This window comes from Panthera uncia, chromosome E1, assembly GCF_023721935.1.
Source record: "Panthera uncia isolate 11264 chromosome E1, Puncia_PCG_1.0, whole genome shotgun sequence".
Taxonomy (NCBI): domain Eukaryota; kingdom Metazoa; phylum Chordata; class Mammalia; order Carnivora; family Felidae; genus Panthera; species Panthera uncia.
This window is the reverse complement of record NC_064814.1, coordinates 46,019,376-46,042,241: the sequence shown is the minus strand read 5'-3', so window position 1 is coordinate 46,042,241 and position 22,866 is coordinate 46,019,376. Positions and strand designations below refer to the sequence as shown.

Genomic DNA, 22,866 nt, shown 5'->3' with positions numbered 1-22,866 from the left:
CTTGAGGTGGCCTTATAGCCCTGGGACTTGGGCCATGACCCTGCCAGCCTAGCAGGCTTGGACCGCTTGCTGGACTGTAGTTTCCTCATTGTACAGCGAAGAGGCTGGTGACCATGTAAATGGTGAAGGCAGGGACATTTTGTTCGTTCATTCATTCATTCATTCATTCATTCAGCAAGTATTTATGGAGCATCTACTCAATGACAGGCCAAGTGTGAGGATAAGATAGTGAAACAGGCATAGTCCCTGCTCTCATGGAACTCCCTGGCTCCTGGAGGAGACAGACAAGGCAGGCAGTGACAAGGGGTGTGATGGCTGCTCTGGTGGAGATGTCCAGGATGCTTTGGAGACATAGAGGCAGGCGTACCCTTCAGCCACAGGGTGTGCACCAACACTGGGACCGAGGGGATGAGTAGGAATTAGTGTGAGAAGGCTGGGGAGGGGGATATCCCAACTGAGAGCAGTGTGGCCAGAAGCCTGGAAATTAGCCTGAGCAAAGTCAAGGAACAGAAAATGGCAGGTGGTTGAAGCTGAGTGTAATGAGCATTAGGTTGGGAGAAGTGGGTAGTGCCTTGTTACCTGGGCATCAAGGGTTTGAGGAGCCAGGAAGCTTTGAAGCAGGGAGGGGAGGTGAGAAGGTTGTTAGCAAGTTTTTGGCTGCAGGAAGATGAATTAAAGGTTGCTGTTTGTTGTCTTTTGTTTTCGTAAAATTTTATGGACATTTGCCACACAGAAAAATGCACCCATCATAAGCCTGTAGCCCAGTGAATGTTGGCAAAGTGAACCACCTATGTAAGTAGCACCCAGATGAAGAAGCAGAACATTACCAGCCTCACCTAAGCCCTCTGTAGCCTGGTGCTCCCTTCCAGGTACATCCCCTGCCAAGAGATAACCAGTGCTCTGACCTCCATCTCCCTGGATTAGTTTTGCCTGTTCTTGAACTTATAAACGAGGTGTGCCGTATGTGGTCTCTTATGTCAGGCTCCTCTCCCTCAATATACAGTCTGTGAATTTTGAATGTGGTATTGCCTGAGACAGTGATACTTATTCTCATTGGTAGAGTTTTCCATCATGTGAACGGTGCTGATGATGAGCATTTGGCCAGTTTCCTTGGACAAATTTTGCTGCTGTGCACTTTCTTTCAAGAGGCAGGTGTACTTCCTTTTATCAGGCATTATACGCACTGGGCCAACATTCAGTTTTGCGAACTTGCAGTGCACGAGCGTTCTGGTTGCTCCATATGTTCGTGAAGGTCGGGAGTCAGTCCCAGTTATCTGTGACCATCTTTTGCCCATTCCCCTTCCACCAGTACCTCAGCAGGGCCCTGCCTCTTAGAAGCCAAGCTGAGAGGACATGGTGGATGAGAGGAGCTTGAAGCTCCTGGAGCAGAAGGCTCTGAGTCCACCCCGGGCTTGCAGGAAGAGCCCAGTTGGGCTCATGAAAACCTCCCTGAATACCTGCTGAAGAGAGGGCTCATGGGAGGATGTGGTGGGAGGCACTTCTTGGTTCCTGCCACAAATGGTGAAGCCTAAGACCACGGGCTTGTGCAGGGCAGGAAATGCACTGCTGGCTGCCCCAGGGCCACAGAAAGCAGCCAGAAAGCCCTGTGAGAGGGTGGCATGTCCCTCTCACTCCCTTGTCCTGTTTCTCCTTAAAATATAACAGCCGGGGCTCATCGCATCATGGGTTTGGTTGCTGTAGGGTGAGATGAGTGGAACATAAAGAAGGCCTTCCACACCTGAAAATAATATAACATTGTATGTTAATTGTACTTCAATAAAAATGCAAATAAAACCATAAAAAGCAAACTAAAAAAAAAAAACATGATAAAACTTGGAAAAAAAAAAAAAGAAGGCCTTCCCCTGCGAGGTATGGGAATAGACTCTGAACGAAGACAGGTTGGAGGCGGGTCAAGGCAGGAAATGGACTGCTTCCAGCCCAGCATATAATAGGGTCCCTGAGGCTGTGAGCTGATGATAGTTTGATTATTGTTTAGTTAGTCAATCATTCAGTCAACAAACCTGGAGATCAAGAAACTACCCACCATGGGGGGGCGGGGCAGGGATTAAATGGGAGACAACAGAGACAGCTCATACTGGGCCCCAGGCCACAGCACTTCATGACTGTGACATGAATGGCAACCTTGCACAGCCCAGACAGCTGCGTATGGTAGTCTCTTGGGAACTCACAGTCTAGGTGAGTATGGAAGTGGGTTCCAGTAGTCAAGGCTACCTGGAGGGCTTGGAGGGGGTCAAGTTGCTCCTTTTGGGAAGACTTCCTGAGGAGCTGGTGTTTAGAATGACTTTGGCAGGAAAAGGAGGTGGGAAGGAATTATAGGCAAAGGAAATAGCTTGGGTAACAGCATGAAGGAGGAAGGAGAGCCGAAGCTATTCCCGGCCTGGACTTAACCCACCAAAACATGATCTGGGGTGGAGACTAGTTCTGAGCCCATCTTTGTTGGAGACAGGGGATGAGGGCTGTGGCTCAGGCTGGGGAAGGGTCTGGAGCAGAGACAGGGTTGCTGAGCAGGTGACCTATTTTGGGAGCTCAGCTGCAGAGCCCACAGAGCTCATTTACACCTGCCCTCCGCTCTGCAGCCCTGCCCCACATTAGCCCCCTTACTTGCTGCCTGGGCTGTCATTCATTCTTCATTAACCATATTTACCGAGCCCTAGCTCTGTGCCAGGCATTCTTCCATGCCCTGGCAATACCATGGTGAACAAGGTAGACATGATCCTTGAGGAATTTACAGTCTAGTGGGGGAGACAGATAACAAGCACACAAGCAAGGAAAGAAGATATTATCAGACATGATGACGAGTTCTGAAAAGGAAATAAAACAGGGTGACATGAAACAGTAGCTATGTTGTGAGGTGGGGCTGGCTGGAGAAGGCATTTATCAGGAAGTGACAGTTAAGCAGAGCCAGGGGATGAAAGTGACCCAGCCTTGGGGAGTGAAAGGCAGGGTTTCCAGGCAAAGGACACAGCAAGGCAGAGGGCTTGAGGTAGGAAAGAACTGGGGCTGTGAAGGAACAGAAACCATCTGGAGCTGGAGCTTGGAGAGCAAAGGAGACGGGAGGGGAGGTCTCAGAGCAGGGAGGGGTCAGACCGCAAGGCCCTGTGGGCTGTATCCAGGAGTATGGACTCTTTCTAAGCGCATGGGAAGCTACTGAAGCAGGGGAGTGACAGGGTGTAAACTACAAGGGTAAGTTTCAAAAACAAATGCTACCAGTCAGGAGGCTATTACCATAGACCAGGCAAGATGGTGGTGGCCAGGATGGTGATGGGGAAATGGAGAGAAGAGACGCTCCATAGATAATAGTTTGGAGGAAGGATCCCCACAGGGTTTAGTGATGGACTTGATGCAGGGATGAGTGAAAAGATGAAGCAAAGATGCCCTCAGGATTCAGGCTTTAGAATGTAGTGGTTGGTTTTACCATTTATTAATAGCCTTGGGGAAGATGGAGAAACACAGGCTTGGGAGGACAAGACCCCAAGCTCAGTTTGAACATTCTAAAGTTTGAGATGCCTGTTAGACAGTGGGGGGTTGGTTATTGTGTTTGTTTCTTGTTGCTGCTGTAACAACTACAAAATTTATGGCTTAAAACAACACAAATATATTGTCTCACAGTTCTGGAGGTTAGCCCAAAATGGGTCTTAATGGGCTAAAATCAAGGTGTTAGCAAGGCTGTGTTTCTTCTGGCGGCCCAAGGGGAGAATCTGTTTCCTCACTGTTTTCAGTTTCTGGAGGCTACCTGCATTCTTTGGCTTTTGGCCTCTTCATCCATCTTGAAAATCAGCAGTGTCGCATCTTCAGATCTTTCTCTGACTCTGACCCTCTTGCCTCCATCTTATAAGGACCCTTGTGATTACATGGGGTCTACCTGGATAATCCAGGATTATTTCCTTCATCTCAAGATCCTTAACTTAATTAAGTCTACAACATCCCTTTACCCATAAAAAGCACATCCACAGGTTCTGGGGATTAGGACATGGACATCTGAGGTGGAGGCATTATTCTATTTCTTACAGCTATGCTGGTCTGACTTCTGGTGGAGGGATTCTAGGGCCACAGAAGTTCAGCATTTATAGGTGTATTGAAGCCATGGGATTGGAGGGGATCACTAGGGAGAATGTGCTGGCAAGGAAAACAAGGACCAAGCCCCAAGGTTCCAACAACATTTAGAAGTTAGACAGTGAAGAAGCCAATAAGAGTCTCAGAAGGAGTATTGAGAGAGTTAGGGGAAAATCAAGAAGAAAGTGTTTCAAGGAGGAGATGGTCACATGTCCAGGGCTGCTGAGAGGTTGAAGAAGATGAGGACGGAAAGGTGTCCATTGGATTTGGCAAGGTGGAGACCACTGATGACCTTGACAAGAGCTTGTGGAATCAGCTTGGGGTGGGTTAAACGAGGGTTGGGGTATAGGCTTTATTATTATTATTATTATTATTATTATCATTATTAATCCATGGAGGTAAGTAAATGATCTATTTTATAATTACAATAGAGTGATGGGAAGCAAGGAAGTGGAGATGGTACCTCATTCCTGCCACCTGATTCACCATAGCTACATCTTGACCTTTTTGAAAGTACAGACTAATCCCCTTTATCAAGTCCTCCATGACTCCCTTAATGCCCTCAGCACAAAGATCTTGGACGTAGTTCACTGTTACCAAGCCCAGCCTCAGGGCCACTTCCTCAATACCCCCTACTCAAAAGCCCTGTTTTGAGGTAAACCAGTTATCCCTGGGCAGCGTGGATAGGGAGATTGCTTAGGTTAACACTGGACTCTGCTGTCTCTCTGGGCTTGGAATAAGGGGTAAAGTTTGCCATTGGAACTATTTCTGGAGGCTGCTTTAATGAGGCTGAGGTGCTCACCCCTCAAACCTCCATTTCTTTCTTTTAAAAAAAAATTCAAGTTAGTTAACATACAGTGTAGTCTTGGCTTCAGGAGTGGAACCCAGTGATTCATCTTTTACATATGACACCCAGTGCTCATCCCAAAAAATGCCCTCCTTAATGCCCATCACCCATTTAACCCATACCCCCACCCACCTCCCCTCCAGCAGCCCTCAGTTCTCTGTATTTAAGAGTCTCTTATGGTGGAGTGTGTGGGTGGCTCAGTTGGTTAAGCGTCCCACTTTGGCTCATAGTTCATGGGTTTGAACCCCACATTGGGCTCTGTGCTCACAGCACAGAGCCTGGAGCCTGCTTCAAGTTCTGTGTCTCCCTCTCTCTCTGCCCCTCCCCTGCTCATGCATGCATGTGCTCTCGCTCTCTCTCTCAAAAATAAAGATTAAAAAAATTTTTTTTAAGAAGAGTCTCTTATGGTCTGCCTCCCTCTGTTTTTTTTCTTATTTTTCCTTCCCTTCCCTTATGTTCATCTATTGAGTTTCTCAAATTCCAAATATGAGTGAAATCATATATCTGTCTTTCTCTGACTGACTTATTTCACTAGCATAATACCTTCTAGTTCCATTCACGTTGTTGCAAATGGCAAGATTTCATTTTATATTTCATTTATATTTCAAACAATATATATATATATATATTCTGTTATATATATATATATATATATATATATATATATATACATATATACATACACACACACACACACACATACACACTACGTCTTCTTACTCCAATCATCAGTCAATGGACATTTGGGCTCTTTCCACAATTTGATTATGGTTGATAGTGCTGCTATAAACATTGGGGTGCATGTGCCCCTTCAAATCAGCATTTTTGTATCCTTTGGATAAATACCTAGTAGTGCAATTGCTGGGTCATGGGGTAGCTCTATTTTTAACTTTTTGAGGAACCTCTATACTGTTTTCCACAGTGGCTGTACCAGTTTGCATTCCCACCAAAGTGTAAAAGGGTTCCCCTTTCTCGGCATCCTCACCAATATCTGTTGTTTCCCGAGTTGTTCATTTTAGTCATTCTGACAGGTGTGAAGCGAGATCTCATTGTGGTTTTGATTTGTATTTCCCTGATGATGAGTGATGTTGAGCATCTTTTCGTGTGTCTGTGAGCCATGTGGATGTCTTCTTTGGAAAAGTGTCTATTGATGTCTCTTGCCCATTTCTTCACTGGATTATTTATTTTTTGGGTGTTGAGTTTGGTAAATTCCTTATAGATTTTGGATACTAACCCTTTAATCTGATATGTAATTTGCAAATATCTTCTCTCATTCTATTGGTTGCCCTTTATTTCATTGATTGTAGCCTTTGCTGTGCAGAAGCTTTTTATCTTGATGATGTCCCAATAGTTCACTTTTGCTTTTATTTCCCTTGCCTACAGAGATATGTCAAGTAGGAACTCACTGCAGCTGAGATCAAAGAGGTTTTTGCTTGTTTTCTCTTGTAGGATTTTGATGGTTTCCTGTCTCACATTTAGGTCTTTTATTCATTTTGATTTATTGTTGTGTATGGTGAAAATGGTCCAGGTTCATTCTTCCGCATGTCACTGTCCAGTTTTCCCAGCACCATTTGCTGAAGAGACTGTCTTTTTTTCATTGGATACTCTTTCTTGCTTTGTCAAAGATTAGTTAGCCATATATTTGTGGGTCAATCTCTGGGTCCTCTATTCTGTTCCATTGATCTATGTATCTGTTTTTGTGCCAGTACCATACTGTCTTGATGATTACAGCTTTGTAATGTAGCTAAAAAGTCCAGAATTGTGATGCTTCCAGCTTTGGTTTTCTTTTTCAACATTACGTGGCTATTCTGGGTCTTTTCTCATTCCACACAAATTTTAGGATTGTTTGTTCTAGCTCTGTGAAGAATGTTGGTATTATTTTGATAGGGATTGCATTGAATGTGTGGATTTCCTTGGGTAGTATTGACATTTTAACAATATTTGTTCTTCCAATCCATGAGCACAGAATGTTTTTCCATTTCTTTGTGTTTTCTTTACTTTCTTTTATAAGTATTCTATAGTTTTCAGTGTATAGATCTTTTGCCTCTTTGGTTAGGTTTATTTCTAGGCATCTTATGGTTTTTGGTGCAATTGTAAATGAGATCAGTTCCTTGATATCTCTTTCTGCTACTTCATTATTGGTGTAAAGAAATGCAACTAATTTCTGTATATCGTTTTTATATCCTGCGACATTGCTGAATTCATGTATCAGCTCTAGCAGTTTTTTGGTGGTCTTTCAGATTTCCCATGTAGAGTATCATGTCATCTGTGAAGAGTGAGAATTTGACTTATTCCTTGCCAATTTGGATGCCTTTTATCTCTTTTTGTTGTCTGATTGCTGAGGCTAGGACTTCCAGTGCTATATTGAAAAACAGTAGTGAGAGTGGACATCCCTGTCGTGTTCCTGACCTTAGGGGGAAAGCTCTCAGTTTTTTCCCATCAAGAATGATATTATCTGTAGGCCTTTCACATATGGTTTTTATGATATTAAGGTATGTTCTTTCTATTTCCACTTTCTTGAGGGTTTTTATCAAGAAAAGATGCTGTATTTTGTTATATGCTTTTTTTGCATCTATTGAAAGGATCATATGGTTCTTATCCTTTCTTTTATTAATGTGGTGTATCACATTGATCGATTTGCAAATATTGAATCAGCCCTGCAGCCCAGGAATAAATCCAACTTGATCATGGTGAATAATTCTTTTGATGTACTATTGAATTTGCTTTGCTAGTACACTGCTGAGAATTTTTTGCATCCAGGTTCATCAGGGATATTGGCCTGTAATTCTCCTTTTTAGTGGGGTCTTTGACTGGTTTTGGAATCAAGGCAATGCTGGCTTCATAGAATGAGTTTGGAATCAAACCTCCATTTCTTACTGACCCATTGCATAGCAGTGCCAGGATGCTCTTCTCAAGAAATACCATCACTGAGGCCAGGTGGGTCAGTTCCCCTGGCAGCCACTAGGAAGCCAGCAGTGCCCCTGACAGAACCAGCTGTCCTGTTGATGGCTTCCTAGCATCTACCCACCCCCTCCCCAAAGAGCAGAGAGTCTTTATTTACCATCAATACCACTCCCATTTCTGTCAGGGTAGGTCAGCAGGCAGAGAACAGATGCATTTAACTATTTCTCCCCGGAGCTGTGTAAATGTAAATGCTGAGCAAATGCTTTTCACATAATGCAAAGTCTGCCATTTTGGGCTGGGACCCAAGTCTGGACCTCTTCCATTAGTTTTCCAGATAGGGAGCCTGTGAGTCTGGAGTGGGGCCTGGAGTGGGGCCTGGAGTGGGAAGACTGTGCCTGGGTAGGCAGAAAGGAGGAGGGAATCATTGGCCAGCTCAGCTTTGCTGTCTACCTTCCTACTCAGGCTCCTGGTCACCAGTCCTCAAACCAACGGGACAGCAGGCCTCCTACATCGTTGTTCCCTCATCCAGGATGAGATTCTTTGCCAACCAGTAGGTAAGTCAACCACCACTCCAGGGAATGTTCCCTGGACCTCCTTTTGAGGAATCCCACTTATCTGGCCGAAACCATTTGAACCCAGATGCACTTAGTCCAGTCCCTCGACCCTAAATTCCACCACCACCCACAGTAGGCCTTCTATCCCAAAGCCCAATCCCATCCCAACCCAACCCAACCCAAATCCCCAGCCCACCTTTCCATATCTGGTCCTAACAAAAATGATACCTAAAATGTATCGAGTGCTACCTAAATGATACCTAAAATGTAGCAGAGTGCCTGGCACTCTGCTAAGTGCTTTGTTCACTTTTAATTCTCAAATTCACTCCCATTTTATAGAAAAGGAAGCTACAGTTCAGAGCAGTCCTTTAATTGCCAATACGACTAAGGGCATGCATCTAGTGTTGGCAGTACTACAGCTGGCAGACCCGACTCTATCTGATTCCAGAACCCAACATGTCCCAATTCATCACACCTCCATTTCATCTAAATTTACCCCTCCCGACCTGTGGCCATCCTAGCATCTAGCATGGGGATTGGCACTCAATAAATGCTGTTTGAATGAATGAATGAACAAGTGAATGGACCTAATTCACACATTAACCAACTCTACTCATTCCATCCAGTTCAACTCAAGGCCCACATTTGCTGATGAACCCTCAGCTGTGTATGGTAGGGTTCTTGTCTCTGTGAAAGGCATGGTGTTAATCAGCCTCAGTCTCTGCTTCAGAAGGGGATGCAGGCTGGCAGCATAAGCGGGTGATTCTATGGCTCAAAAATGAGTCTCCTGAGACCCACCTTGTGGAGGGAGAGGAATGAGCTACACTTTCACCCTGGGGTCTTGAGGCATTAAGAGTCCCCAGAAATAGAACGTGGAGAGTGGAGAGTTCATTGGTCCATGTAGCCAGTTCTTTAGCATCTTTCACCCGTCCCCAGTGCTGCGCACAACCACCGGCTAGTTCTTCTCTACCCTCCTGCCCTTCCAAACTGGGATCCCCTGTAAGTAAAGTACCAGGTCTCAGTTATGTCTAGATCCCTATCACCATCTGCCATGAGGCTAGGCACAGAGCAGACATCACAGGGCATTTGTTGAATGAGTCAGTGAATAAGCCCAGGGAATAGGCACTTTGCCTTGAACATGTCCAGGCCTGTGCTTGAAGGCCCCCCAACCAGCTTCTAGAGGCTGCTCTGAGTGGCCGATTGTTCTTTATGGGGCCCTGACCATCATGTGACCTCTGATGTTGGCTGTAGGGTTGCCTCCCAGCATCCTTCCCTCCTTACCTAGGCTTAACTGTTTCAGAGCATGCCCCCATCCCAAAGGGAAGGCACCCGGGAGTGACAGTTGTCCGGAACCACCACAGTGTTTTGGTGAGTATGCATGAGGCGGGATGATGGAGGGCTTTAGGGAAAGTGGAGCTTACCCTGTAGTTGACCGGTGTTGATAACAGTCTGACTGGCATATTCTCAGGGCTGAGCCCAGCTGCCTCCCTGGTACCAACCCCAGGGCTAACCATGGCTCTGACCTGGGTACTCCATGACCCAGCACACTGACCTAAGTGCTTAACTTCAGCTTTGGCCCCAGCACTGACTCCTACCCCTGATGAGGGGTGAGCAAACTATTCCTGCATCTTCTACTTGGTCGTGGCACTTGATTCTGTAATGGAGGTGATGGATTCTGTAATGGGGGTGATGATGTGGCTGTGATTAGGGGGCCTGTGCTGGAGATGACCTAGGCTTTCCCCTTCTTCTCTCCCCCTGTCTCCTAGATCTGTATTCAAGTGATGTCCCGGAAGCCCCACAGCCTCAGCCCAGAACTCACAGGCACCTGCAGCCTATTAGCCAACAACTTCCAACCCCAGGCTCAGGTCTACTTCTCTGACCTTGGTAAGGGTTGGACACTGACTGACCTTAGACAGCTCTAAAGAGATCTCCTTGGGTCTCCAGGAAGAGGCGTGGCAGATGTTAGAGGGACACAGAAGCCCAGAGAGGGCAAGGCAAGCCTAAGGCCCTGTGAAGAAAATCAGAGCAGAGACAAGTGTGGGCCTGCCTGGAGGTGAACAAGGAGGCTATCTGACTCTGAGTTCTTCTGTATGTGTTTTTAAAGAAAATCTCCTTGATCCCAATGTACATGTGGATGCCAGAGACTGCTATAGGAACAAGAACGGCAGTCTAGAGAAGACAGCCAGGTGGCGCCGGGCTCTGAAGACACAAGAGGGGCAGGATGACGAAGCAGCTGGTGAGAAGAGGCAGATCTGGGTTGTTCCCAGAGGCTGTCAGAGCTGACCCCTAGGCTGGCGACCTCCAGGGGTGAGGTGTGCCGAGGGCCGGAAGATGGGAAGCAGTGGCTGGATTCTATAGGCCTAGTTAGTCCCAGCTCTGCGCCCCCTCCATATTACAGATGGGGAAACTGAGGCCCGAGGAGCAGGAGCTATGGGAGTGACTCACTCAGCAGGTCAGAGCCTGAGTAGGCCGTGGCTATCTATGCCTCCGAGACAAAGGCTTCACTCTTGGGAACTTTACCAGCTTCCTCCCTGAACTGAGCCCTCAGGGCTTGAATGGGGTGGGTGCCCTGCAGGGCAGCACATGCTGCCCTCACTCCTGTGTCAAATTCCGTGTCCACTTCTAACCTGCTCCCTGTTTTGGCCAGGCACTGAGATTGCCATCATCCTAGATGGCTCAGGAAGCATTGATCCCCCAGACTTCCAGAAAGCCAAAGACTTCATTTCCAACATGATGAAGAACTTCTATGCCAAGTGCTTTGAGGTGGGCTTCCCTAAGAGCTAGACTCACACAGTCTATTAGTTCTCTATTGCCATGAACAAACTACCTCAAAACAACAACCATTTATTTGCTCACAGTTCTGTGGGTCAGCTATTTGGGCTGGATTCAGCTGGGTGGTCCTTCTGCTGGCCTTGCCTGGAGTTACTCCTGCAGCTGCAGACATCCTGTTGTTTGACTGGATGGCCTAAGATGGCCTTACTTGTCTGGGCCGTGTGCCTCCAGCAGGCCAGCTTAACTTTTTCATGGCTGCAGTGTTCCAAGAGGGCAAGAACCAGCGCATGCATGTACTTTTCAAGTTTCTGACTGTATCGCATTTGCTCATGTTCCATTGACCAAAGCTAGTCACATGACCAACCCCATAGTCAGTATGTGGGAGGGGGACTACACAAAGACATGGTTTCAGGGGCAAGTCTATGATTCACTGTGATCCAGTACTATTATACCTTCCTCCACTTCTCCTTGCTTAGAGATTTCCCTCTGCCTTAACATCTCCTCCTGCCTGGAGGCAAGGAGAAATGAGTGGATTCTTCCACTGCTTCCAGGAGGAACCGTCTAGGGGGCAGGGGCGGCTTTGGGCATGGCGACTCTGCCAACCTCCTCCCCACCTCGGCTCCTCCTCTATAGTGCAACTTTGCCCTTGTGCAATATGGGGAAGTGATACAGACTGAGTTTGATCTTCGGGACAGCCAGGATGCGGTGACCTCCCTCGCCAGAGTCCAGAATATCACTCAAGTGAAGAGTGTCACCAAGACTGCTTCTGCCATACAGCATGTCCTGTAAGTATGAGGGCAGTGGGAATTACCTGAGCACCTACTGGGTGCCAGCTCACGGCCCTGCCCAGAGGTCCTGAGGCCTCATGCCTGGAGAGATGGCTGGATGGAGTTGTGAAGAGGAGAGGATCAGGTTCTAGCTCTTCTTTGGCTGAGGGAAATGTGTGAGGTCTTTCAACCCAGTCTTTGTTAATGGCTGACATCCCAAGACATCCTCCAAAAAGTCTTCCAAAGACTCCTGCTGTGAGCATCAGTAGAGCACGTTACTTACAGGGATGGGCTTCGTGGCCAGGCTGCGTGGGTTCAATCTCTACTTTGTACTCACCTTGGGTAAGTTGCCTAACCTGTCAATGCTTCAGTTGCCTCACGTTTAAAGTGAGAATAATAATAATGCTTGTCAGGGGCACCTGGGTGGCTCAGTCAGTTAAGCATCTGACTCTTGATTTCAGCTCAGGTCATGATCTCACAGTTTGTAAGCTCCAGCCCCATGTCAGGCTCTGCGCTGACAGGTGGAGGCTGCTTGGGATTTTCTCTCCTTCTGCATGCTCCCTTTGTCTCTCAAAATAAATAAATAAACTTAAAAAAATAATATTATTTGTTCTATAGGATTTTGTGAGGATTAAATGGGTTAAAATAGGCACAGCACTTACAACAGTGCTTGGCACATAAGTACTATGTAAATATTAGCCACTCTTTATTAATATCATTGTCATTCCTACACATACACACAGAATAGACTCTGCTATCCAGCACCTTTCTATGGGAGGAGGTGAGGGGCTAGGTATGTCTCAGCCTCCCCTCCACCTGGCCCTGCTGTGTGCCACAGGGGCATCACCACCCCTCTTCTGGCTTTTGTTCCCCCATTTTGGAGGGCTCCTTAATCCTCTCCAATTCTGAAACAGGTCAGTGAGTAAAATCTCCCCGGAGCTCAGTATCCCTCTGGCAAAGTTCTCCTCTTTATTTACTCTCCCCTACTTAGAGACAACATCTTCACGCCAAGCCACGGCTCCAGAAAAAATGCACCCAAGGTCATAGTGGTAATCACTGATGGGGACATATTTGGGGATCCACTCAACCTCACGACTGTCATCAGTTCCCCAAAGATGCAAGGTGTTGAGCGCTTTGCCATCAGGGTAAGAGCTGGGAGTTGGGTCGGGGGGCACCTTCTGACCCTGTTCAGCCTGGGGTGGGGAGGAGCCAGGGTTCCCGATAGGGGCTTGCTCTATTCACAGACTCTCACCAACTTCTCCCAGTCCCTATGTCCTGTACGTCCCCCATCCCATATCGGGTCCTCACACAGAGGGCTTGTTTCCCAACTGTAGTCACAGCTCACTCACCCAGCAGTGATGGGGAGAGCAGTGGACACTCAGGGATCCCAAAAGAAGAACATCAGGGAAGGTTCCTGGAGGAGATGGTGCTAAGCTAAGTGTTGGAGGACAAGCAGGAGTAGCTGGCCTAGGGTGCAGGGAAGGTAGAAGGGCTCTGCAGGCAAAGGGCACAGCATGTGCAGAGGTGAGAATGAACCTGGTGTGAGAAGGAAGGGGTATGTGTGGGAGAACAGGGAGCAGGGAAAGGAGGCAGGTGGTGAAGGGCCCTGAAGGCCAGCAGAGAGACTCAGCCCTCTCCTAGCCTAGAGAGCTCCCTGGGCTTGGGAACCAGCCAGCCCTCACAGTGCTGACCCACTGACCCGGGGCTTCTGTGCAGGTGGGAAATGAGAGTACTAAGACCCTCAAGGAACTGAAGCTGATTGCCTCAGACCCATTTGAGAGACATGCATTCACAGTGACCAATTATTCAGCCCTGGATGGACTGCTGAGCAAATTGCAGCAGAATATCATTCACACGGAAGGTGAGGGCTCCAGTGTGGTCCACTTAGCCTCTGGCAGGAGGCCAAGCCCTGTGTGTCAGCCCCACCCCTGTCCTACCTCCATATGGTTCTCTGGGCAACTCCTATGACCTCTCTGAGCCTCAGCTGTTCCATCTCTAAAAAGGTAACAATATCCCCAGCTCTCATCGCTTCCCCAGAATTACCTGAACCTCTGATGAGAAGCTTAAGTGCTGGAGAAAGAATGACTGGGACATGGATCCCACTCTCAGGAGCTCACAGATGAGGAAACTGAGGCCCAGAAAGAGGAAGTAAGCTGCCCAAGCTTACTCTGCGGGTAGATACTAAAGCAGGATCAGGTCTCCACTCTCAGCCTGGTATATGTCCTATTATTCCGAACATCGTTCCCTCTGGGTATGAGGTCAAACTGGGCCCTTCCCTGACTTAGTTTCTCCCTTCACCTCAGCCCACAGCAGCATCTCACTGGGCTTCTTGGCTTCTAGGCACTGTTGGAGAGGCCCTCCACTACCAACTGGCACAGATCGGGTTCAGTGCCCAGATCCTGGATGAGGTATGTGGTGAACTCAGCACCAGGCAGGATCACCATAGAGGAAGGGCCTCAGTGACACCCAGGGACTCAGGGACCCCTGGCTCACAGTGCAGGGCTCTGTCCTCCTGTAATGAGGACTCTGAAGGAGCCCGTTTAGGATAAAAGAAAACTCTTGTACTTGCTTGCCCTAATCTGGACCTTTGAGGTAGACAAAAGAATGGCCATATTTATTACAGGGGTCAGTTTTGTTCTGTGTGCTCAAAGATTGAGCAGTTCCCTCTTAATATACGCTACTAACACAAGCTTTGGCTCGGGTCACTTGCCTACCAAGCTGAGTACTCCTCACCGGAGGCAATATTCCTCCCAGATGGGGAAAGATGCAGGCATGGTGAGGACATCAGCCCTGCACGGAGGTGGAATTGGGGTTAGCAAATTACTCAACACAGGTAGGCCTTGGGTGTCAGGCACAGGCTGAGCAACCTGTGCAGAAGGAGATGAGCTCTGTCTTGCTCAACCATACTTTGTTTTAATGCTCAACGTCTTTGGCCCGGGTCAAATTTCCACCCTGGAAATCTGGAGAGGCACTCACTGGAGAGACAGTTGCCCCGATAGGGTCATGGGTACAAGGTAGGAACTGGGTATTTGCCATTTCACCTTCCTTCTGCGTTTCCAGCCAGGTGGTCAGGGATCACCGAACATCCCCCGCCCCCAACCCAAGGTTTGTGACACTGGCTGGTAGGCCCATGGCTGCTGTGGCTGGCCCCGGCCCCTCCCTCTCAGATGACCTCCAACCCTCATCCCCTATAGGGGCAGGTGCTGCTCGGTGCCGTCGGGGCCTTTAACTGGTCAGGGGGAGCACTGCTCTACAACTTGCACAGCCGCCGGGGTCGCTTCCTGAACCAGACTGCAGCAGATACCAAGACTGCACAGTACAGCTATCTAGGTGAGGCGGGGCCTGGAGACTACCTGAGTGAGGGTGGGGCCTACACAGGGACACTGAGGCTGTGCATTAGCCTGCACTAGGCTTCCCAGTTAGGGCAGGCTCTGGTCAGTCACATGGACTGAGGGATGGGCCTTGGTTAGGGACGCTCGAGGCTGAGAATTAGGGCCTTTTGGATGAGGACAAGGCCTCCTTGGTACTGAAGCTCAGGGTGGCCCTGAGGATGTGGGGCCTTGCCACTAACGGTAGTGGTGGGTAACCTTTCACCCCTCTCCTTGGTCCTCATATACCATGTGTATGATGAACATGGGTGGTGAATGTGTGTGAAGGAGTATATTTGGAGTGAAGCTGTATATATGATAATGTGTGTGTATCACTTCTGTGTGATGGGGCACATGTGTGTGACCAGCCACGGTGGTTAAGTGGGAGCACTCCCTGATGCCAAGTTTTAAAAGGATGAGAAAGACAGTTTCTCCAGATCTGCTCCCCTCTGCCCAGGCTACTTTGAAGGATTGGCTGGGAAAGTGGGGGTTCTAAGGAGTGGCCTGGGAGCTCCCAACGACAACCACCACCTCCTCCCTCCTAGGTTACTCAGTGGCCCTGCTGCACAAGGCCTGTGGCCTCTCCTATGTGGCAGGGGCTCCACGGTACAAGCAGCGGGGGGCCGTGTTTGAGCTTCAGAAGGAGGGCAAAGAGACCAACTTCGTGCCAGTGCTGGAGGGAGAGCAGGTACTTGCTGGAGAAGGATGCCCCCATTATTATAGATGGAGGATCTGGAAGTCCCAGAGGGAATGGGACAGGCTCCAAGGCACACCGAGGGGCATCACCTCAGCCTGGACAGAACTCAGACAGAATGCAGTGCCACTGCCCCAGCTCTGCATGTCTGGTTATCAACTGGCTTCCTCTGCTGTGGGGCATATGGCCGCTCACCCAGGCTTCTAGGTTTCTCTGGTGAACAGATTGATCTGGAATGACCCAAATTGGCAGTCCAGGAAGAACAGGATCAGGAGTCTAGGCTTGCTGAGGGGTATCAGAGGAGGCCTCCCCAGCATCCTTGTGAGCTGAGCTCCTCCTGGGCTGTAGATGGGATCCTATTTTGGCTCTGAGCTGTGCCCTGTGGACGTTGACATGGATGGGACCACGGACTTCTTGCTCGTGGCTGCTCCTTTCTACCACATTTACGGAGAGGAAGGCAGAGTCTACGTGTACCATCTGAACAAGCAGGTGGGAGTCTCCATCTTCGCAAACTTGCTGAGCTTGTGGGTGCTTAGCCTGCTGCAGAGGTGATGGAGGCTGGGAGCGCCCTGGCCCTGCCTTGCTTGGAAGGACAGTGCTGGGGAGGTGCGCAGGGTGGATGGTGGACAGCTGGGGCGGCTGTTTCATTTGTTCCCCTGCTCCACCTTCTCACTTTCCCCACCCCATCATCCCATGTTGATGATGATAACATCCCAAATAGCTGCACGCTCGACAAAGCATGTTTTGTCTATGATCTCGCTTGTTTCTAACTGTAACTGTGATTTCTCATACTAACTGTGTCACTTCCATTTTACAGATGAGGAAGCTGAGGCTCAACGATGTTGAGACTTGCTAAGGTTTACATAGCGAGTGTGTGGTAGAGCCAAGACTAGAACCCGGGCCTCCCAATTGCCAGTGCGGTACCCCTAACTGTGGGAGTAGAGGGAGAAGGCTCTGGGTCCTAGCAGGCTCTGGGCAGGAGGATCTTAGCCTTACCATTCGCTTGCTGTGTAGCCTTGGGGAGGTCCGTTGCCTTTTCTGAGCCTCAGCCTCCCTGCTAGAGAATCAGAAACAAGTCCAGTGAGCATGCCTTCTGGGATGGCTGTGGTTGTGCACCCTGCATCCCTCTCTTGAGGGCTGAGCTACCTGTTTGCTTTACAGAATGGTTCCTTCTCTTTGGCACACACGCTGAGTGGGTACCCTGGATTCACCGATGTCCGATTTGGCTTTGCCATAGCAACAGTGGGGGATATCAGTCAGGATAAGCTCACAGATGTGGCCATTGGGGCCCCCCTGGAGGGTTTTGGGGCAGATGATGGTACCAGCTTCGGCAGCGTGTACATCTACAATGGACGCTGGGATGGCCTTTCTACCACCCCCTCTCAGGTAACCTGCAGGGCTCTCTCCAGCCTTTACTATGAGATTCTGACCTCCCTAGATGTGATAGCCTGAGCCCCAAGTCAGCTCCAGTTCTAAGTGTCAGGCGAGTCCCAAAGGGTCAGTAGTGCCCAGTGAAGGACAGAAGTCACTTGGAGGTTCCAGGCCAGGACCTCACCCCAGACCCTTCCAGTGGGGTAAGAGGTTGTGGCAACATCTGTTTCTTGACCTGTATCTTCCTTTTTTGGCATTCCTGACCATGGACCTGCCTCAGATTCTCCTTCCTCACTTTCTGTCCCTTCTCTGGCTCCTGCCCCCCCACCCAACCCCATCCATGCCTTAACCCTCATCTCCCAAGACTCCATTGCCAGCCTCTCATGTTACATAGTTTGTGGGCACTTTCACTCATCTCAGACCAAGGTTGTTCTCCTAACTTCAGTTTTGTATGTCCAGCTGTGTCCCGAGCACCTTGCTGGATGGCCCCCCAGGCATCTCAGTCTCATGCTGCCTAACCCAAAGCATCCTCTCCTCCCAGACCTGCTGCTCCTCTGGACCCCTTCTCCTATCCCCCACACATATCCTAATGGTTCTCTCCCATTTCCAGCCCTGGCCTGGCTCCTGTCTCTCTCCATCCCTACCACCCCTGGCCTGGCTGCTCCTCCTCGCTATCTTCCACCCTGTGTCTGATTAGTCAGGCCCACCTCATTCTCCAGCCCCTCATCAAGCCTCCTTGCACCCAAACCCCCTCTGTTCCCACTGCAGTGACCCCTAGCTATGTCCTCAGATGTCCTGCTCTTCCCCAACCCCAGCTTTCATCACTTGCCATGTCAAGTCCCACCTGCCCTTCAGGGCTCCATTCAATTGCCATTCCCCCTGGAAAACCTTGCCCTTCTCTTTTCAGTTCCTCAGTTGAGGGCTCACTGGGGTGGGGATCAAGGCTTATCATGCTGATTTGAATAAAACCCAAAAGGGCTCCCCTTCTCCTCCTCCATGCCTCGTGCTTTTCTCTCCACAGCGGATCAGAGCCTCAGAGGTGGCCTCAGGACTCCACTACTTTGGCATGTCAGTGGCTGGTGGCTTAGATTTCACTGGTGACGGCCTTGCTGACATCACCGTGGGCACTCTGGGCCGGGCAGCTGTGCTCCGGTAGGGATTCGTCCTGCCTCCTGGGGTCCCAAGTCCCAGCCTCACCTAGTTGCCCTGTCTTCAGTGACCCCATGAAGACACCAGGCACTGATGGGAGAGAGTAAATGTGGTTGTTGAGGGCACTGGCTCTCGAATCTGCCCATCTGGGTTTGACCCTCAGCTCTCAATTAACCATTTGCCCTTGGGCAGGTTCTTGTATTCTGAGTCCCAGTTTTCTGATCTGTAAATGGGAATAACAACAGCACCTCCCTCACAGAGTTATAAAGATTGAGAGAATCTTTGCAAAGATTTGGTACAGTACTCATTGAAAGCTATTATTTTGATGATATGATGATTTTCAGAACTTCTGTGTTCCATCCCTAAGGGAATTATCAAATCCCGTGGCTATAAATAATCTGGCAGAGCACCTATCTGTCCTGTGCGCTCCACTAAGCTCCAACTTGGCTGCCTATTTAACGCCCCTCTTGGCTGTTGCTGTCTGGCATCTCAAAGTTAACATGTCTAAAAATGGACTTCGTATTCTCACCCACTCCTCATTCTCCCCAAGCTGCCCTTCCCCAGGCTTGCCAGCTAAGTAAATGGCACCACTTGTTCAGGACAGATACCCAGGAGTCATCCTTGATTCCTCTCTTTTCTTTCTCCCACCACCCCATCAACAAGATTTTGTTGGCTCTGCCTCCACAATGCCTCCCGGTATAAGACGCTGGCATCTCTCACCTGCACCACTGCCATGGTGTTCTTCCCTGCTTCCACTCCCCGTGCTCTGTTCTCCACACGGCTGCCAGAGGAGTCCCTTTCTCCTGCTGCTTAAAACCCCTCAGTGGCTCCCACTTAGAGAGTAAAATCCAAATTCTTTACCGTGGCTCACCATCTCCATGGCTTGTCTCTGCTCATCCCTCCATCCCCATCTCCTCTTACTACCTTCTGTCTCACTAATTGTGCTCCAGTCGTGCTGACCTTTGTGTTCCTTACAAGTTCATTGCTACCACATGCCCTTTGCACTAGCTGTGCTTTCTGCCTGGAAGGAGGTTCCCCTTCTCTTCACACAGCTAGCTCTTGTTGACACATCTCAAATGTCTCATCAGGGAGGCCATCCCTGATCACCCAGCTAAGTAGCCCCCAATCTCTATTACCCTAACCTGTTTTATTTTCTTAGAATTTTTTAATGTTTATATTTGAGAGAGAGAGAGAGAGAGAGAGAGAGAGAGAGAGAGAGAGAGAGAGAGAATCCAAAGCAGGCTTCAGGCCCCAAGCTGTCACTGCAGAGCCTGACACAGGGCCTGAACTCACAAACTCTGAGATCATGACCTGAGCCACAGTCAGACCCTTGACTGACTGAGCCACCCAGGTGCCCCCTATTTTACTTTTATCATAGCATTACCTGTACATAGGATTTTCCTGTCTCTTCTTATTTGCTTGTTGTCTATTTTCTCACTAGAGAAGGGACTTGTCTCTTTTCCAACTACTACATCCTGAGGATGCAGAACAGCACTTGGTATACTGGAGATGTTCAATAAATATTCATTGAATAATTGAATGAGCCAAGCACTGAAGTCTTGTGGTCACTCCTCATGGTTCTCTTTGCTATCTTGTTTAGCTCAAGACCTGTGGTTTACCTGAATGTGTCCATGACCTTCACCCCCATGGCACTGCCCATTGGCTTCAACAGCAGTGTGAATGCTTTTTTGTGTTTTGAAATCAGCTCTGTGACTACAGCTGCTGAGAAAGGTAATAGACAGCCTGGCTGACCACCCTCCCCCCTCCCCCCCCCACCCAGTGTTGTGGTCATTCCTTGTTGGCTTCTGTAGGGGACAGAGAAAGAAGACTGGGAGGGTGGTGGTGTGCCGGGAGTGTTATGAAGTCCTGGTACTTGAAATCCCTCTATTAGAGCTTAGTTCCCTTGAGGTTAGGTTCTGCCCAATGGGAACTGTCCCAGAAAAGAGCGGTCTGCTGTTAAATCCATACTATGAAGGGATTTATCTGACCCTTGTTGGGCAGAAGGATTTTGGATCCCTTCCTCAAGGCTGAAGGATTGAGTTTCTGAAAGAAGACTCAGAAAAAAGGCAGCCACGCCTCCATCCCCCTCTCCTGTGCCCGTGTGTGTGTGCATGTGTTTGTAGGGGCTCCTGAGAAGTGCCTTTCCTCTTACTCTCTGATCACATCTTCCCTCCTTCCCTCCTCACTGTGTCTCCCTAGGCAGGTGGGATTAGATAACCTGCTGGAAGCCTGGCCTCTTTTTCCATCCCCATACTTGGCATTGGTTGGGTGCCTTTCCAGAAGGCAGAGGATGGGCATGGTTTTCATAGCCCAGGTACTTATTGCTAACCCAAGAGCTCCCCTCCAGAATAATCCCTCAGCAACAGTCCCCAAGGTTTAATCTCTCCAGAACAATACCTAAGATGTCTCTTTGCCTCTTGCAGGTCAGAAAGCATTCTCCCAGGTGGGAGTGGCTTTCCTGTAGAAGGAGGCCTTCATCAAATCTGGGGGTAGAAAATGACAGACCTATCAGTTCCAGCTGTATAGGATGAAAGATTCAGGTCACATTGCTTGAATAGCAGCTTCTGAGTGGCTGTGTGACACTGGGCAAGTGTCTTTCATTCTCTGGGCCCTGGTTTCTATTCTGTACAGTAAGAGAGTTGGCCCAGGTAGTCTGTAAGGTGCTTCCAGCTCCGCTATCCTCAGGTTTTACTCTGGTTTCTCTCTCCAGTCTCTGAATTGTTCTTCCTCATAGTTTTCTCTTTCAATCATAGCCCTGGGAATGTGCTGCTTTGGGTTTGGGGCTGGGGCACTGAGGGACTAGAACCAGGTGCCAGAAGACCATGAGAAAAGTACTTTTGAAATGAAGAAACTTGGGATTCCAACACAAGGGACTAGGTGGGGACACCACTCAGGAAGGGCTCATAAAAACTGCAGGCAGGCTAGGGGCCCTCTGTCTAGGGCTTACCCATCCCAGTCTTATCAGGAAGGTCTGGTCTTCATTCCCAGGCCTCAAAGACACGGTTCTGAACTTCACATTGGACGTGGATGTGATGAAGCAGAGGAAAAGACTGCAGTGTTCAGACAAGAATATTTGTCAGAGCCACCTTAGGGAATGGGATGGCAGTGTGTCCCGTCTTTGTGAGCCCCTCCTGCTCATTCCCACAGAGGGAAAGGTAAGTGGAGGAGTTTAGAAGAGAGTCATGATGGGTCTGGGTTTTCTTGAGAAAAAAGATTTGAGATGCTTGCCATGAAGGATATATACCCAAAACAAACTAGACAATTATAATAATCCTAGCAGATCAAGAACCATGTAATGGCATGGGAGATGGAGTTAATTATACTAGAACTCCAAAGTAAAGAAATCTACTGAAATTGAACACTATGTCTCTGAGCTTCCTAGAAACTGGACACAAAGGGAAATGCTCTAATGGCTGACATTCTTCTTGGCAACAAATCGGGAATAACGGTGGATCCCCCCACCCCAGCCTCATGTCATCTCACCTAGCAGTGGGGCTGAGTGCCCTTATATGAGTAAACATCAGAAACATTGAATGAGAGAAAATAAAATAAAGACAAAAGGTATCATTTACAAAGGTTTACTCCTGACAGAGGTGCCTGGAGACATAAAAGACATGCGTTTGTCAGGACTCAGCCTTAGAAGGACCTATAAGGATCATTTATTCCAATAAACTTATAAGTTATGCTTCTCACTACGTATCTGTTCCCATATCTGTTCAGGGTGTTAATTGGATTAAGAAAGTGTTTGTAGCAAGTCTATGCCTTCCTTAAATAAAAACTACATTTTCTACCCAGGGATCATGCTCACCTACTCTCAGGTGTTCAAAGCTCCTACCATCACTGAAAGGCTCACTTAAGGCCAGTGGCACCCTAGGTAATCTCCTCATCTTTAGGTTTTACCTTTCTTTTTTTTTTTTTTTTTTTTAATGTTTATTTATTTTTTGAGACAGAGAGAGACAGAGCATGAACGGGGGAGGGTCAGAGAGAGAGGGAGACACAGAATCTGAAGCAGGCTCCAGGCTCTGAGCTGTCAGCCCAGAGCCCGACGCGGGGCTTGAACTCACGGACTGTGAGATCATGACCTGAGCCGAAGTCGGACGCTTAACCGACTGGGCCACCCAGGCGCCCCAGGTTTTACCTTTCTAATAAGTCCTCCAGGTTGCTTTGAGAAAGACCTTTATGAACATAGATGTGACCACAATTCTTCCCTTCTGTGGCTTCCATTTGCCCTCCAAAAAATATTCAAGTTGGTTTGTAACTCTTGATGGCCAAAATCCCTTTGTGTTTGGGATGGGAACCATCATGAGTTTTCAGGCCTGAGGTTGTAGCAGATCAAGTGAGATTTTTCCAAAGCTCTAGGCAGCTT

The 22,866-nt window shown here is 48.6% G+C and overlaps 1 protein-coding gene across 1 annotated transcript in view; it reads left to right on the top strand.

Annotated features, from left to right (window-relative positions):
* Positions 1–22,866, top strand: part of ITGAE (integrin subunit alpha E) — a gene marked incomplete at its 5' end in the record, with an annotated part of 54,782 nt that overhangs the window by 1,728 nt on the left and 30,188 nt on the right. The window contains 18 exon segments of the mRNA XM_049635348.1: positions 8,288–8,379; positions 9,680–9,747; positions 10,146–10,263; positions 10,484–10,615; positions 11,027–11,142; positions 11,785–11,936; positions 12,910–13,063; positions 13,635–13,779; positions 14,259–14,326; positions 15,113–15,248; positions 15,832–15,887; positions 15,889–15,974; positions 16,329–16,369; positions 16,372–16,469; positions 17,142–17,366; positions 18,373–18,503; positions 20,101–20,231; positions 21,489–21,655. Coding sequence (XP_049491305.1) covers positions 8,288–8,379; positions 9,680–9,747; positions 10,146–10,263; positions 10,484–10,615; positions 11,027–11,142; positions 11,785–11,936; positions 12,910–13,063; positions 13,635–13,779; positions 14,259–14,326; positions 15,113–15,248; positions 15,832–15,887; positions 15,889–15,974; positions 16,329–16,369; positions 16,372–16,469; positions 17,142–17,366; positions 18,373–18,503; positions 20,101–20,231; positions 21,489–21,655 — 2,116 coding nt within the window.